We start from the raw sequence: 17,545 nt of genomic DNA on the forward strand, positions 1-17,545 counted from the left end.
CCACATACCTGTCCAGGGTCTGCTGTCTCACCTGATTCAGCTGGAAAGGATATCGTTGGGTGTCAGTATTATGACAGAACTCCACATCTCTAGGCAGCTTCTTTCAGTTCTGTCACGTAGATGGAATATGGAGACAAAACAGAACTCTGTGGGACCCTAAAAGCAAGCGCTGTGGTTCATGCAGCAGTCTTTCCCTCTTCTCCTTCTGTAGCCTAAGTGCCTGCACATGCCAAATCTGTAATGCAGGCTTCCAAGCATGTTCAGATTCTCAAATGAGAGAAGAATCAAAAACTACAATTTCCAGATTTCCTGTCAGCAAGGGAATCTCCTAGCCCTCATTGCAGAGAACCAGGAACTTAAGGAGAGTTCTTCAATTTAGCCAGCCTCTCAGCTGCTGTTTCCTCTTCTCCCTGCTTTGCAGGCTGGGCAGTGTAGGGATGAAAAAGAAGGTGGCACAAAAGCAGACAAAGTTAGGAACACCCATTTCTGAATCAATGTGTGGATTTTGCCAAATGTGATATACATTTCATTTAAATAAAGATTGCAGTTTTATGTTTGTTGAGACTTAAACTTTAATATTTGCCGATTTGTGCTTCTGGTCCCCAAAGTTATGTAATGTGTTTTAAAATTGTTGATGAATAGCTAGATTTCACTTCATTAGTCCTGAGTCATGTGTGTCTTGAATATTCGTTGGAGCAGGTTTTATACTGCATTTGCAAAGCAATTTCATAATAAGCTATTCTAATAGGCATGGATAGAGAATAGAGAAAACAGCTTGATAGGGTTGTTCTCGAAATGATGACTTGACAGTATCTCATAGCAGTGGAATCCAGCTATCAATAGTGTGTTAATCCAGCTAAGTGGTGAGCTTTCCCTCGTACTGTAGTCACATGAGTAAAATAGTTGCTTGTAAAAATGGCCTTTCAACATATAAACAGCATTTTAAAGTATTTAAATGCGCACCAAATAAACTTTGTGCCAAATCTAAATACAAAAAAATATACTTTTCCCTTTCATCTCATTTTGTAATCAATGTCCAGCCAAATGGTATGCCTTCTGTGACTGCTCAAAGATGTGCAAAGGCCTTGTTTCCTTGGATCCCTGGCAGTTGTTGTCTTCTGATGGGAAGTGCAACAACAGAAAAGAACTGGCCGAGAAAAAAATGCTATGGATAGGCAAAGCTGATAGGTAGGTTTTTATGTTCGGTGTATCAAAAATGGCATCTTCATAAGAAAATGCAGTCATCATTGGAACATGGCAGGAGTTTGTTTCTGATTGGGAGTCCAACAGAATGTTTCCAGCAGACAAATCATATGTTTCTGAATTCCATAAACAACATAAAAAAAAGACAAATGTGGCCTGAAATGAAAGTCTTCCCAAAATGCTTTATGTGTGGAAGACTTCAGGAGTTTCATGTTTGCAGGAAGAAATACCCTGTTTGGCAATTCCACACTTACATGGTGTCAAGTAGAGAGCAGAACTGTACGTTAAGTGAATGTTCAGATCTGCAGAGCTACAGCCGGAGAGGTAGAATGTCCAACCGAGCATGTGCGTTCTGCAGCTAGGAGGCAAATGTAAATAGTGACTGTAAAATTCCTAGCACAATTTCTGCTTGCAAAGGCAAGGAGAGAATTTGTGGACACTTTGTACATGGTCAGGGCAAATGAAAGCCTTTTCTTTAAGCAAATGCTGTCAGAGTCAAGGGGCACTCTGCATATGCTCAGGAGCACTGTTTCCTTAGGTCCAAAATCAGAGATTAAATCACTGTTTTTGTGATATTTTGGTTGGCCCTATTGAAAAGGTCTAATGAAATGTCTTTTTTTTTAATCTCCCCTACCTTTGGTAGCTAATATTGAGTCAGGTGAAAGGATTGCTGTCACACCCAAAGACAATTAGTAGACAATTACATTTTCTTTCCTTTTTAAGTTGCCGCATCATAAGAACCAACATTTTCTCATTGGATTGGGATAACTTTGTTGTTATGGATGGGTTTAGGAGAATGCTGGTATGGGCCTGTAACCACAGCAATTACAAGGAGGCACACTAAATGTGCACAGTTTCCCCCAGTTCTGGAACTATTTTGCAGTGCTGCAGATTGTACTCTTCCTGTCTACAAGCTTGTTTGGGTGTTTCTTTCCCTTAAGTCATTATTTTATTATTAGCTTCATTCACTACAATAATAAGACTACATTTGGGGTGGCGGCTGGGGGGGGGGGTATTTGTGAGCAACAAAAGGGGTAAAGAGCTGTAAATAAATAAATTTTATTTGCGCCTAATATTCCAGATAAAAATAAAGAGCTGTAGTTGCTGCTACTGAGCACACTCCCCCCCCAAATGAAAATACTCAATATTATTTAGCTGCCTAATCTGGCAGGCAGCTGGTTTTGTTGCTATACACTCTCCCACTTCCCTCAGCTCTTGAAGGACATCCGGGCTTTCCGCTGATCCACTCCTGTTGCCTCAGCAACCAGCCTGTTGCTTTCTTTGCTCATGTGTAGATGCACATGGCCCTGCTTCTGCTTCCTTGTCTCTAAGGTAACAAAACATACCAGCTAGTTGGTGAATGGATTTGCAGAATACTGCCTGTGTATCTGGTGTTGCTTTGGGCCTGGTGTGTCTTCCATGTTCGGGGTGGGGGGGCCACAGGGATATGACAGTTGCAAGTAATTTGTGCTTACACATATCCACTTGCAAAAAACAGTTATTAGAATTTTCTCCTGTTTCTTTAGGTCAGTGGCTGATGTTGCTATGGGGATCCATAGTTGCCAGTCGCCTAGCGGCAGCAGTGACCCCACCCTTTCTTGTGTCCTTTATTCCTCTATTAATATTTACAGGTGAAAATGAGGATCAAGGTATATAGGAATCAAGAGGAACAACTAAGAAGAACCAATGCAAAACAAAAGGAAATGAAATGTGACAAAGGACAATGGTGCAGGCAGAGGCTCCGATAAGAGTAGCAAGTAGCGGCTAAATTAAATTTAATTGTCCATTTCTGGGGAGGGGGTTGCTGTCAAGTCACAGCTGACTTATGGCGACCCCGGAGGGTTTTCAAGGCAAGAGACATTTGGAGGTGGTTTGCCATTGCCTGCCTCCATGTCACACCCCTGGTATTCCTTGGAAGCCTCCCATCCAAATACTTGCCAGGGTTGAGGCTGAGAGTGTGTGACTGGCTGAAGGCCACCCAGCAAGTTTCCATGGCAGAGTGGGGATTCCAGCCTGCATTTCCCAGATCCTAGTCTGACGCTTTAACCAATATACCACTATGCATTCTATGCAAGTCACTGCTTTGAAAGCAAAGGCCAATATCCAAAGAATCACATTGCTAAGTCCGTAAGGCCCAAACAATTCCAAAACCAAGAGGTTTATAGGGGAACATTCTGGCTCCCTGGGAAGCGAGAAGTCCAAAAATGATTGTTTCTGAACATTCAGTGCAGGTCTAACTGCTTTGCATGTTGCATTTGATATACGATAAGACACAAAGTCATGTTCATATTTTCCAGACCTTTTATTATAATTGTGATTTTTGGTTACAAAGTGGGCTAATCACATGAAGTTGCCTTATAAGAAGTTGAACTGTTGCCCTGTCAATCTCAATATCATCTACTGTGACTGGCAGCTGCTCTCAAGGGTTTCAACAAGAGGTCTTTTGTATCACCTACAACATGATCCTTTAACTGGAGATCCTACAGATTGAACCAGGGATCTTCTGTATGCCAAACATGTGCTCGACCACTGAGCAACAGTCCCTTCATTTTAAAAGAAGTGTGTGTTTCACTGACAAATAAGTACACAGCTGTGTATGTCTGTGGCACAGAGACAAAAAGAACCCACTTCAAACTTACCCCTTGTTTGCTTGAAATCCTAGGTTTTAGTTTTTGTTTTTTTTGCAAACAAAGGGCTTTTTTTTAATGGAGTTTCCATTATTTTATTTTTGTTGTTGTAGCTCATGGTTGCACCCTGGTTCATAAATGAGTCCCCCTTTTCTATGGTCTCCAGGCACTGGAAAATGGGGACGAATATTCTTTTTAACACCTACATTCTGCCCCTTGTTCCACAAAATTTACTGAAGATCCTTGGATCAAAATCAGAATGATTTCTGCTCAAGATGCAGCTGGAGGAATCTTCTCATCCCTACTTTAGAGGATGCATCGCAGGGCAAAGGTGGTAATGACAAACAGTCTTATTTCAGGGAAGCTGGTCCTCTGTTATTGATCTCATTGAAGAATCACCTGAGATACAGTTTGAAAACCAGTGCTTAATGATGAAACTACAAATATGACTGTTCTATTTTTTTGTTTTTTTTACATTCATGAGCTAAATATTAGCTTCATTATCTGTGTCAGTATCCTTGGTAACATTTGTTAACTTTAAGAAGATTCTCGCCTTCTTTCTGTTTCTCTGCTTCTTCCATATTTTAGAAGTTACATTAATTGGGTAGTGGGTCTTGATTATGGAGGGTGTATAAAGAAGACTTGTTTGTGGGCTTTTTAGAGGCACCTGGTTGGCCACTGTGTAAACAGACTGGTGGACTTGATGGACCTTGGCCTGATCCAGCATGGTTCTTATGACTTCTAGCCTGAGTTAAAAGAAGAGTGCTGTCAACTACCAGGGCGATGGCTCCAGTGTGAAATCTGGCCGGCATGGGTGTGAATATTAAGTCTCCCAAATCGACCTCTATGTCCTAACAGAGAACCACTGTTAAACCACTGTCCTATATTAACAGTGATTTATCAGAGATTTATTCACCACTGAAAGTTGAATAATTTGAGTAATAGGCAGCTTCAGTGGTAGGGGACATTCTTGCAGTTCAGTGACCCCAGCCACCTGTGGCTCTACCCTTTTTGCATGTGCCAGTCAATTTTCACACCTAATTTGTGGCACCTGCAAGCAAAACTTGACAAATGACTGAAATGAGAGATGAGTGTTGATTTACGTTATGATTAACAGGTTATCATGTGTTTAGGGCATTGCTTCTTTAAAGAGATAATCCGTGTGTAAATCGCATGGATGCATGGTATCTTCTAGCACAGACAAGCAGCAGGGGATGAGTTCTGGAGAAGATCTGGATTCCTGACTTGTGTGGTGGGAATGAATCTATACCCTGTTAAAATACACATCTTGATCAGAACTACAGTAAACTAACTGCATGTTCAATAGGAAAAAACCCTATGAATGTTGTACTTGATTCCATTCTAGCCTAGTGAGGTATTATCCCTTCAGCAAAACAAAGGAAAATTCCTCTCGAGGCAAGCCAAAGCATCCTGTTCTCCAACTGAACTCCCCCCATTGTTGCCTGAGTAATCTTTCTCCTTGTATTTCATATTGTGAATTTTCATTTGCCCACAGAATCATTAAGACAGCACAGTCAAGACACTCTCCCTTAAACTATTGCAGCCCTAGAGAGGCACTATTAATACTACCTTTGAAACTCAGTGTTTTATCCTCCCTTATTGATCCTTTAAAAGAACAAAGTTGGACATTAGCTATCTAGAGTTTTTCACCAATGTGAAATCTGTTTAGCTCTAGTTTTGTAAGTGTTAAGTCTCCCCAGAGGAGCTCTGAGTATGTGAACCTAGGTCATCTCTACAGAGCTGACATGTGATATTTCTTAAGTGGTCTTCAGAACTGGGAAAGTTAAAAAAAAACCCTGGTGCCTCCATGAAGTGGTGTTTAAAAATAGTGTCTCTGTCATTGTAGAAATATTTTAGCTATTTAAATTCATGATGTAAAAATACCACAATAAAGAGAATTTTCCACCGCCATTTTTGCATTTGGGAGTCTCCTGCTTTGTAGTCAAGCCATTTTGGGAGATGAGATGTATCTTTAAATATATAGAATTTAAAGAAAGCTATATTTTCTGGAAGTCCTGAGACCCAGAAGTTCTCTGAAATGGCAGCTGTCTCTGCTGCTCCTCCCAGCTTTTTGAAGGAATATTTTTATTTTGTGGCAACCTGCTAAAATGTTGTCTAGACAGACTGTTTTGGAACTGAAGTTTTATGTTGTCACAGCATATGTTCTGTTATAATATTAGCAATAGACACTTAGATATAGATCAGTGAGAAATCATTGATCCTTTTTGTTTATCCTTTCAAGAAATACACAAGCAAAAATGGCAGATTCGGGTTCAGTTTCTTGTCATGGATATGCTCTGTGCCCTTAGACAAAGACATTGAGGAGTGAGATCCCCATTTATTTTTTTAAAGGTGAAAACTGGTGACTTATGTTACAAGGCTGTTATGAAGACAAATGCACAAAAAGCTGGTCATATCATTGGTGTTGAACATAGCTAAAATTTTACTGCTGGAAGATTTTAGCATCCATGATGACACCTTGCTGCCTGATGTAGTTCAGGTTCTCATGGCTGCTATGACAACTGGGGACCCATCTTGGTTATTGTCTAGATGTTATGCCTGTAGTGGTTTGTATTCTAGATTTGTGTGTTACATGCTGGACAGGGTGGTCTCTGTCATGACCCACATACTGACAAATATCATACATTTGGCAATAATCCTTCAGGTTCTTCTGACCATTGGGCCAATAAGAACATAAGAATATAAGAAAAGCCATGCTGGATCAGACCAAGGCCCATCAAGTCCAGCAGTCTGTTCACACAGTGGTCAACCAGGTGCCTCTGGGAAGCCCACAAACAACTGCAGCAGCATTATCCTGCCTGTGTTCCACAACACCTATAACCAAGAAAGGATTTAGAAAGGATGGAGATCTTTCTGGAGATCTTAGCCAAGGTGTGTTTAATTCCAAAATACCCAGCAAGAGGGGTCTCCTGACCCAGACCCAACACAATTGTTTTATAACTTCGTAGCACCACTGATAGCTTCTGTGGGGACCAATCCAGAGCACACTTTTGGGGCAGAAACTCCCAGTACAGTAGCCCTTGGTTATAGCAAAAATGAACTCTCACCATGTTAGATAAAGCAGTTGGATTTACAGCTGTGTCATGACAGGATTCTAGAGAAGGATGGTCTTGTTGGGCTTCTTTGAATTCCAAAGTAGAAAAACCCTTCCTCTCTTTCATAGAAGTATCAGGCAAAGCATTGGCCGGGTTTGACTTCCTCACAAGCACATTTGGAAAAGTTATGAGGTGGGATTATAGATGTGTTACCTATGTTGGTTTAATTTTTCAAGAAGATAGACTTAGACGGATGTTCTAAGTTTTTCTGCATGTGTATTGGGAAGTGCTGTTTGTGAAACATTCTGTATGAGGCGAGACTTGATGAAGGTACATGAAACGAGAAGATAGTGCCTTCCATTGTCTTTCCCATTCAACTTTAGGAATTCCCATGTTTATCATAACACTGTATCTTCTGACTGCAGTTTGTGAAACGTTATAACAATTTGTATGTTTGTGCAGGTTTCACATTTGTGGGAGATCTGTTATTTATGTGACTCTTCTTGAAGTTTTGAGACAAGTACTTTTGATGTAGTTACGTAGTTAAAGACACAACATATTTTATCATCCGTTGTTTGGCAATTTATTTCTTTGCGCCCATTGCATAGTTGGCTGTTGCCACTTTGTTCTTATCAAAGCACTGGTATCAGCAGCGACATGTTTACAGGTGGGCTCAAAAGACGTTTCCTCCCTCTCCTCCATCTTTGTCTCCTGACGGTTCCAGAAACACTTTTGTTTGTACAGCAGTGGCTTGAGTCAGTGAGGGGGCATTAACTCTTCCCAAGCCAGATGGACGAAAAGTCTCTGTTGCTCTAGGCGTGTGCAAAACCTAAAGTTGAAACAATTTAAAAGTGAGGTAATTCCTGATCAAAGCTGGCATCGAGCCTATTTAGCACGAACAAGCACAGGCATTATCCCTCCAAGTCTTGGTGCTGGATGTGAACTTTAGCAACATCAACTTTCGAAAGGATCATAGGCATAAAGGGTGATCTGAAACTCTTTTCCTTGCATCAGCTGTACAGGGAGAAGTAATCACCTCTTGATTGAAGTCATATCACACCCAGTGTTACAAAAGCCAATGACAGTCACTCCATTCATGCGGATTTTACGGCTAAACTGCATATTATCCCAATCAGGTTGTTTGGATCAATAAAAGACATTCTTGCCGGCTCTGTAGTTTGTGGCTCCCTCTTCTCTGGTGGGTTACAATGTCACCAGTAGTAACAGATGCATTCCCTTCTGGCACGGTAGCTGTAGAAGCTGGCTGAAGTTGTAGAAGCAGAGTTTGTCTCCCAGTTTTCAGATGACACGGATTGAGGTGCATCCACAGATTTAGCAACCCTTGTTTTGGGGGCAGATTCCTTAGGCATATTAGTAGCCTTCTTCTCCTTCAGCACCAGGGAATCTGTCTTGACAAGACCAGGTTATTTACAATAAAAGCATAGTTCAGACTGTGGGGTCACACAAGGCTTAGCCTGAGTGGAAACAGGCTTGGCTCACCATCTCTTGAATGGTAAGGATCTGACTTGGAGGCTTCCTTGGCTTTCCCAGCCATTTCCCCACCAATTCCAGCAGAAGACGCAAACTTACTAATGGTTTTCTGAAGCTAAAATGACTAAACTGAGGCTATCGTACTTTGGTCACATGATGAGAAGACAAGTCTCACTGGAAAAGACAATAATGCTAGGAAAAGTTGAAGCAGCAGGAAAAGAGGAAGACCCAACATGAGATGGATTGACTCTGTGAACGAAGCCAGGGCCCTCAGTTTGCATGATATGAGTAAGACTGTTAACAATAGGATATTTTGGAGGACAGTGATTCATAGGGTCACCATGAGTCAGAAGAAGAAGAGTTGGTTTTTATACCCCCTTTGTCTCTCCTGAAAGGAGTCTCAAAGCAGGTTACAATTGCCTTCCCTTCACCCCACCACAGCAGGCACCTTGTGAGGTAGATGGGGCTGAGAGAGTTCTGAAAGAACAGTGACTAGCCCAAGATCACCCAGCAGGCTTCATGTGGAGGAATGGGGAATCAAGCCTGGAAGCGATTTGATGGCACTTAACACAGAAAGCTTTATGAGCCTGGTAGTGCCAGGGAGGGTGGGGTATAAATTGAATAATAACTAAATAAATGTTGAGAGAGGCCAGTAGAGAAAACGTTTTGGCTCCCGCCAATATTTGCTCAGTGAACCACTTGGAACATTTTTGCTGGATAAGGAATCCTTGAAGAGATAAGGCTAACCATTACTTTACTCGATTCATGCCTTGCTGAGTAGTTAATCTTCCAGAAGAGACTGCTCCAGTGGATAGATCAAATCATCAGTGCCTCCCTTGAGGAAGAGTTCATGCCTATGATTTGGAGAGGGGCTTGTTTTGAACCTGCACAGTTAAATAATTTTTGGGCACTTTCAAATCTGTCTTTTTTTGGCAAGATGCTCAATGGTGCTTCAGCTTCAAGTCTTCCTAGATGTGATGGATTATCTTGGACCCTTTCAATCTAGCTTTTTCTTGAACAGAAGATGTCCTGATAATCCTGAAAGATTACCTAGCTCTAGTTTATCTAGTTTATTTAGTTTATTGCCTCCATCTGTATGAACTTACTCAAGGAATGCAAGTGACATATGGCTGTCTGAACCTTCATGATCTGAGGTCAAGTTGGCAGCTACATGGGAGAGAATCTTTCTTGACCATTGCACCTAAAATATGAAATGCTCTACTCACCAAAAACTTGTTTGGTTCCCTCCCTTTTTACGTTGACTGATGAATCTATCTATTTTGAAATGCCTTTGGTAGGAAATTAATTACTGAATGCACTGTTTTTTAACTGCTGGTCTTATGGCTGCCATCTTCTTCTTTTTTGGCTGTCCCTTGCATATTATAAGGTGATTTTTAATTTTTTTAATTTCTGGTAGTTTGTTATGTATTGGCTATTGTGATTTTCGTATGTATTTGGGGGCATATTATGTTTTAGGATTGTAAGAAATATTAGGAGTTTTATAAAGAGGCAGGACTGACATATAAATATATAAATTAGTAAAGCATTTGATGTAATACAGTAATAGGTAGAACTAGCACGGAGTCCCTCTGCTGTGATATGTCAGGTGGGAGGGTTCAGCTGACATTTGAATGATTTACTAAGAGGTTTCCTGCTATGGCAGTCATGACTCAATGCATGGAAAATCAATATATCAGAATCAGATTTATTAGAACAGCATACGTCAGTTAAACAATATATCTAATTCTCAATCTGGCCAAATCTGTGGTTACTTAAATCCAGGGACTGGAGCCATGAACAGACGAGATAGATCTTTCTACAAACCTGAGAAAAATCTGAAATCTAATACACACACATACTGTGCAGCTGGCCAGAGTTTTCTGGAGTAGAGGCTGCTAAGAGGAGGGAAGGAGGGAAAGCTGAAAATGGGAGCAGATTAAGGTAGATTGGCTGGTGGGTGAGTGGGAAGAAGAGAAGGAAGCAAGAAAGGAGGAGAGGCTACGGGGCTTTCAGGGAAGGGAAAGGGGATTATGTGAGAGGGGAAAATGAAATGTCCTTGCGGGTCCCCTGCTTGTAAAGAATATATATATATATATATATATATATATATATATTAAAGAACATGAATAACATATATTAAAAAGAATATTGTGAATGAATATGTAAAATATAGGATTTATATGCGACTTCTGTATGTGAGAATGCCCATGCGAATTATAAAATCCATTTGTGTTTTGGTCGTGCAAATGCATTTTATAATTATATATCTGACCAGTATGGAAGAACCACTAAAGTTTGCAGTTAGCTAGTTGGGTGAATTCATGTAAAAATTACTAATAATGTTCAATAAGACTTAAACAGTTTAATCTATGACAAATTTAACATGGCAGGGTGTTTCTTGAATGCCACACGTGAGAATGTATTATAAGAAAGTCAACATCTAATTCACAGATTCAGTTACAAGTAAGTTTTAGAGGATAGCTATGCTGGTCTGCGGTAGAATAGCTAGCTGGTTATAAGTGCCTTGCACACTCAGAGATAAGGAGGAGTTAATTAGAAAGGAAAGTTAGATTGAGCTTCAGAAACAAATGAGTTAAAGTCATCCTTTTTGTGTGTGTGTGTGTCATATTTTCCAGTGTCTGCTTTTAATTGGATTATTTTCATGCAGTAAATTGAACAACAGGATTTGTTTTTATTTGCAGAGCACCAGAAATCATATTAGGTTTACCGTTTTGTGAAGCCATAGATATGTGGTCACTGGGCTGTGTAATTGCGGAACTATTCCTTGGATGGCCACTATATCCAGGAGCTCTTGAATATGACCAGGTAATAGAAGATTAGTAATGGTATTTTGAAAGGAGACTTTATTTTTCATGTTTAAATTTGTAAATTGATTGTTTGAGGACCAACTCATTTGGTTTTCAATGTATAAAGTGACTGGAATGTCTACTGAGCATAATGTGTATTAGATCCAAGCTCAGTAAACTTGCTCCATTTGGAGAAGCTATTTTTACCACCTTCCCTTTTGTCCTGAAATCCTGTGTTTGTTAGGGGAAGGGGAGTCCTGCAGCAAGAATATGCCTACATTTGCCCCTCCTCAGTCTTGTGTAAATTCATTCTTTTCAGGAAAACCTGAATCCAACCCTATGTTATTCTAATGGCTTTAGATAGCATCATTCATGGTCAGTGTTTGTATTGCCAACTGAACCCAGAGTCAACAGAATCTGAGGTTTCCATTGCGGGATTCTGCAATCTGCCAGTCTCCATGTAGGGGCCCTTTTTGTGAATGGGTGCCTTTTTAGCTGTGTGTTAACAATATAAACATACTTTATTACTGAGCATACTTTAATTGTTTGTGTAGTAATATCTCTCCACACAAGCGGACTATCAGGATTTCATATCATGGACCTCAGCCAAAAGTCAAAATACAGGTTGAATTCAATATTGAGCTTTCTCAAACTAACATCTATACAAATGAACAATATCACGTTTAGAAAATTCATTTTGAAAGGTAAAGCTGACCAGTAGCATTTATTCCTCTGACCTTGATTGTTTCTACAAATGAACTATATAACATGTCTTTAGGAACATAAGATAACAAACTAGATCTGTTGGGGTGCAAGTATACAAAAAATTCAGGTTGAGTATATTGCCCGAATTCTCTACATCTAATATCACTTCTTAATATCCATTCCTAAGACCATCCTTCCTAATAGTCGTCCTTTATAAGGTCAGACCCTTAAGCTATTGTGATATCAGACAATTCACATTAAGCACCATAGAGTACTGGCTGATGCTATAAAAGTGATGCATGTATAATGTGGTAGTTCAAAGCTATGTTTCTGTAATCCCTCCAGATTCGTTACATTTCGCAAACACAAGGCTTGCCTACGGAGCAATTATTGAATATTGGGACGAAGACCACACGATTTTTCTGTAAAGAAGCTGTTGCACCATATTCTGGCTGGAGATTAAAGGTAATGATATTGCCTCACGTTCCCGTGCTCTATATTTTCAGCTGTATACCTTACAGTTTTTGAATACTTTTTATCCCTTTAAAATGTTTCCATCTTCTCAGTGATCTTTTTGTGGCGTTGATTATTTTTGTGCCAGAGGAGGTGCTGAGGAGAGAAGGTTCACTCCTATTAACATTAAGGCACCCCATGCCCTCCTCCTGTGCTTAGTGTTCGGGGGCAGGAGTTCTTCTTTTCAAAGACCCAATAAGCTACATTTGGTGCCATTTTTAAATTCAGAATGTCACATAATTATATGATGATGATACTAAGGGCAACATAAATTGGATCAGGGTGAGAGCTTTGCTCAGAAGCCCCTTTTTGTGGCAAAAGAAGTTCATTTAGAGAACATTTGAATCAACTCTAGGGACCTGAGAGAGGTGTAGGAGGTGAAGAGAGCTTATTTACCAAGGGAAATGTTATTGATGCTATAGTTTTGATGTTATGACTGTTGCTCAATGTTATGTAGTGGTTCTAATGCATCAGCATGTGAAGCAGTTCCAAGTATGGCTTGGTCTCTCTGCAGGCTTCAACTTGCTAGGCAGCCATGGTCTAGTTGACCTAATTCTTCATCGCTGCCTCCGATTCTTGTTGTGCCTCAGGGTCACCTGGTACTTAGCCAAGAACACGGTGCTCTTTTGTTCTGTAGCAACCTAACAGGTACTGAGGATGGCAGCAAGGAATGCAAGCATAGGAAAGGAAGGCCAGGAGGAGGATGGGGTAAAAAGAAGAAAGGGTGATGGGTGGACGAGGAAGAGGACCCTCTGGGAAAATTCCTTTGTTTTTGTTGCAAAGTTACTTTAATCATACCAAATCTATTTGCTGGTCACCCCCTTTCCCTGACCTTCCACTTCTTGAGAGATGCAGATCTTTTCATATGAAGCAGGGAAGTTATCAGAACAGATTTTTCCCAGCCTTCCCCTTGCAGTCTGCTGATTGTCCCAAAAATTATTTCTGTGGTTGGGAGACCCTTGCAAACATTAAAAGGCACTGTAGCAATGAATCAGCTAAGTTATCTCCTCCTTCCTCTTCCATAGATGTGGAAAGATCTACTTTGCCAACACCTGTGAGCTGTTCCACTGGATACATCTCTCAATTTGTAAAGTGTTAACAGTCATTCAAATTTATCAAACTTGCCAAGTGTCAGTCGTATTTTCACAGCATTTCAGCTGAGGGTTCATTTGCTCATGTGCATTTATTTGAACCTGACTTCTGTCGAGTGCAGCGTTCTGTATACAATGAAGTTACACGTGTGCTTCCCTGGGAACTTTTTAAAGTGTGATTTAGGTACCGTTTCATTGTCCAGTGAGAGTACTGAGTATTCCATTGGAAATGATGACAGTAAAACTAGTTTACACTAAATGTTTATATCTCACTTCTCCAAATTAGATTGGATAGTAGACAGTGGGTTGGATCCAGTGATGCGTGAGTGCAGAGGAAAGCATACTTACTGCAGTTCACTTGCGCAATCAGTAGCGCAGCCACATCTAGCACTTTAATACAATTTTTAATGAAATAACAATGTTCATATGAAGCACCAGAACGTGCAACAGATAGCTTACATGACTTGATTCAATTTGTTTTTGAAACTGTATCAAAACAAGTATCTTGTCCCAGTGGAAAAGATAGGGAGGATACAATACCTTCATGTAGAGTAAGTAGACAGTGAGGAGTAATTTTAGTGCTTCTGCAAGGACTATTCTGTGGGACCCAACCCAACAGTTTGCAGTTCAGGAGCCACTCATGTTCTTCTAAAAAAAATATTAGTTTGGTAGTATGCGCTTTTAAAATGCAGTAATGCCTTTTAACTGAAAATGGCCACATCTTACAACGAAGACAAAACATTGTAATTGTAATCTGTGCACTATACATTGTTGTTCCTTCTGTACACAATATAAATTATTCATAATACCTTGAAGATGATGTGTGTTATTTTCACATTTCTAAAGACACTGGAAGAGCATGAAGCAGAGACAGGCATGAAATCTAAAGAGGCCAGAAAGTACATTTTCAACAGTTTGGATGATATAGTGCATGTGAGTATCTTTTTGTGGCTTGTACTTAATATTGAGGTTGTACTTAATATTAATACTTAATAAAGCTGCCTTGAGCAGGTCTCTGGAGAGGTGATAGATTCCATAAATAAATATTCTTAATGTATTTTATTTATATACTTATATATAATTTTATATAATGTATTTTATACATCCATATATATGTGTTTGTGTGTGTATGTATGTATATGTAGAGAGACAGAGAGTTAGTTTAAAAATACTTTATAGGCTATCTCTTGTGACAACCTTTGGCCTCTGCCTTGTTATGCTTAGAGGGAGTTATCCTTCAAGGATTGCCTCGTATTTGAAGACCTTGCAGAAAGAACTTGAACTTACATGTAATCTTCAATATGAAATTAAAAGTTGCTTTCTCTTTATAAGATACCTTGCTTCTTAATTTAACTTCACCTCCTTTAAAAGTTCAGATCTCATCAGTTTGGATGGTTATAATAAAAATAGCATTATGGTAAATAGATTCTCCTTTTCTTGGTTGGTTGATTGGAATCCACTGCACCATGGCCAGGCCATACCACACGCTTCCTTGGGTGCAGCAAACTGAGATCCCTTGGCTCCCAGACCCCCCCCCCCCCATTGGCAAGAGTATCAAAAGTTCCCTATTCTCCTTTCATTTCCCATCGTCTTTGACTTCTGCTTCTCCCCTTGGTGACTTAACCACTTTTTCTGGAGATTCCTACTAATGCTTCTCCTGTGCAACATCCTGTTCTTATGCCAACAAGAGCACCTTTGCATCTTGTGTGCCAGCAGTTGGTGATCTTGAAGCATGTTTCTGATATTACATTGCAAAGACTATGGCTGCTGCCATTGTGATTTGCTGTGTGGCTGCAGTCCATCCCACTGCAGCCTAAAGCTAGGACCAGGACTGAAGTCTTGCCCTGTTTAGCCTGAAAACTGTTGAGATGCTTGAGAGTATCCCAGAAACTACAGTCTACAATGCAATCTTGGGTCTTGCCATCTTTTCTGCTTCGTTTAAACAACAGAGGCAGAACTCCAGGAATTCTACCTCTAGACACAGAAGCTCCACCCATACTGCATCTTACTGCTCCTCCTTCTGTGTTACTTCTCCTTGCCCTCCTTCCTCGCCTCTGCCAACACCTTATAGCCCAGGGGACTTTAGCATCAGGCTACTGGATCCTTAACCATTGTCAGACTGAGATATGCAATAGAGTTCTTTGGTTCTGCCACCCAGGTTTTGTATCGACCTCTCCAAACCCTCCTCCAAGATGTGGAATCCCTCTTACAGAGGTGTCAAAAGCAGTGCTTCACTGCCAAAGGGGCCTGCAGTCCTAGGTCTGTTACTTCATTCTCCTGAAGAACAATTGAGGTCTCCATCTCGTTATCTCCGGGATGTCAGCGAATACATCAAGACCAAGAAGTTTCAGATGGCGACTCTAGCATCCATTCTGCCTGTCCTGGTTCTGGGAGCTTGGTTTGCTTCAGAACCAGGAGGGCACTTATTTTCACATCTCCATCTGACTGACATGGCTGATTTCTCCAGTTCACTGTGGGAGAGGTTCACTACCAGTAACAAGATGTTCCCTTCTTTCTGCTGCTCCAAGCGTTTTCACCAAGTTCATGGCGGTGATGCAGTGTGTGTATGGCACTGAAGGATCACTGTTTTTCTGTACATTGACTGGCTTCTGACAGCATCCCCTCATCTTTCCCTCATTTATCATGAACCAATCCTTGTGATTTACGCTTCATACAAACCAAGTGTTTGTCACCCAAACAGAGCCCACTGGATGGGAGATAGTGAGCCAGCCTCAGCTTAAGAAGGATGATGAAAACGTTTTTTTCTTTGGACAAGGATTTTGTGGCTGTGGAAAGGAGTGTCAGCTTAGAAAGGATTTTATTTTGTTTTTAGTTAGGGTTTGGGGTTGGTTTAGGGAAGAAAACTTATTTTAGTGCGGCAGACAAGCATCCTGTTAACGGCCCGTCATCCCTAACTGTGGAAAGGGATGTGTGGGAAAAGCTCTGTGTGGGAAAAGAGCAGCCTTGAACCTGCTGAGGTAACCTGTCCAGAGAAAGGGGAAACAAATCTCCTTTCAGGGTCACCCACACACAATATTTATCTTATTAAATACTTTATTTTCTGTTAAATAAACCATTGTTGTTCATTTCTATCTGTGTCTTGTCTGTCGAGTCAAATAAATAAATGTGGAATAGTGCACAAGATGAAGCATTGCTAGTAATATAATTTGAAATGATCATTGTCTATTGAAAATATTGAAATTGAAAATATAATTGAAAATATTGAAATTGAAAATATAATAATAATCTGAAATATGTGCTTGCTTGCTTTTATTGCTTTATACCAGGTGAACATGGTGATGGATTTGGAAGGAAGTGACCTGTTGGCAGAGAAAGCAGACAGAAAAGAGTTTGTTAGCTTATTGAAGAAAATGCTATTGATAGATGCTGATTTAAGAATCACCCCGGCTGACACACTGAACCATCCTTTTGTTACCATGAAGCACCTCCTGGATTTCCCTCATAGCAACCAGTATGTTGTATAAAGCTCTTAAAAGAAATCCTGGGAGTGGTTTTCTGACTGGTTCCATTTTGGGTTGTTATATTTGCTGAGGGTTCTTGTGGCCATACTGTGCCACATTCTCATGATGATTTGCTGAAGTTTAGCCCCTGCACACATAAACCATACTTCATTGATCATGGTGCTGTTGTACCACAGGCATAATTATGTGCCTAAGGAAGTCTAGAGTGAGAAGCAGCAGCTGCCTCACTGATGATACAACTCCAGCCATGTACGCATACCTCTTCTCTGTGTGTGTGAATGACTGGATCTGTGCAGTTTGGTGTTTAAGATGGGCTGTTTCTGCCCTTATCTCAGGGGGCCCATTGCTGACCAGAGCACCCCAAACTAATCACTGATGCTGTGTCTGTCAAGTATGAAGTACACTGAAACATTTGAATATAATTTTGTTGAAGTGAACTCATGATGCCCTGACCTGGATGGACCAGGCAAGCCTGATCTCGTCAGATCTCAGAAGCTAAGCAGGGTCGGTCCTGGCTAGTACTTGGATGGGTGACCACCAAGGAATACC

The 17,545-nt window shown here is 40.5% G+C and overlaps 1 protein-coding gene across 3 annotated transcripts in view; it reads left to right on the forward strand.

The window, feature by feature from the left end:
* Positions 1-17,545, forward strand: part of HIPK3 (homeodomain interacting protein kinase 3) — a 102,041-nt gene that overhangs the window by 62,370 nt on the left and 22,126 nt on the right. For all 3 annotated transcript variants that reach the window (XM_056850700.1, XM_056850701.1, XM_056850699.1), the window contains exons 3-6: positions 11,101-11,224; positions 12,256-12,375; positions 14,361-14,447; positions 16,802-16,986. In XM_056850700.1, coding sequence (XP_056706678.1) covers positions 11,101-11,224; positions 12,256-12,375; positions 14,361-14,447; positions 16,802-16,986 — 516 coding nt within the window. The remainder of the gene's footprint in view (positions 1-11,100; positions 11,225-12,255; positions 12,376-14,360; positions 14,448-16,801; positions 16,987-17,545) is intronic.

The sequence above is a fragment of the Euleptes europaea genome, chromosome 6 (genome assembly GCF_029931775.1).
Source record: "Euleptes europaea isolate rEulEur1 chromosome 6, rEulEur1.hap1, whole genome shotgun sequence".
In the NCBI taxonomy this organism is placed as follows: domain Eukaryota; kingdom Metazoa; phylum Chordata; class Lepidosauria; order Squamata; family Sphaerodactylidae; genus Euleptes; species Euleptes europaea.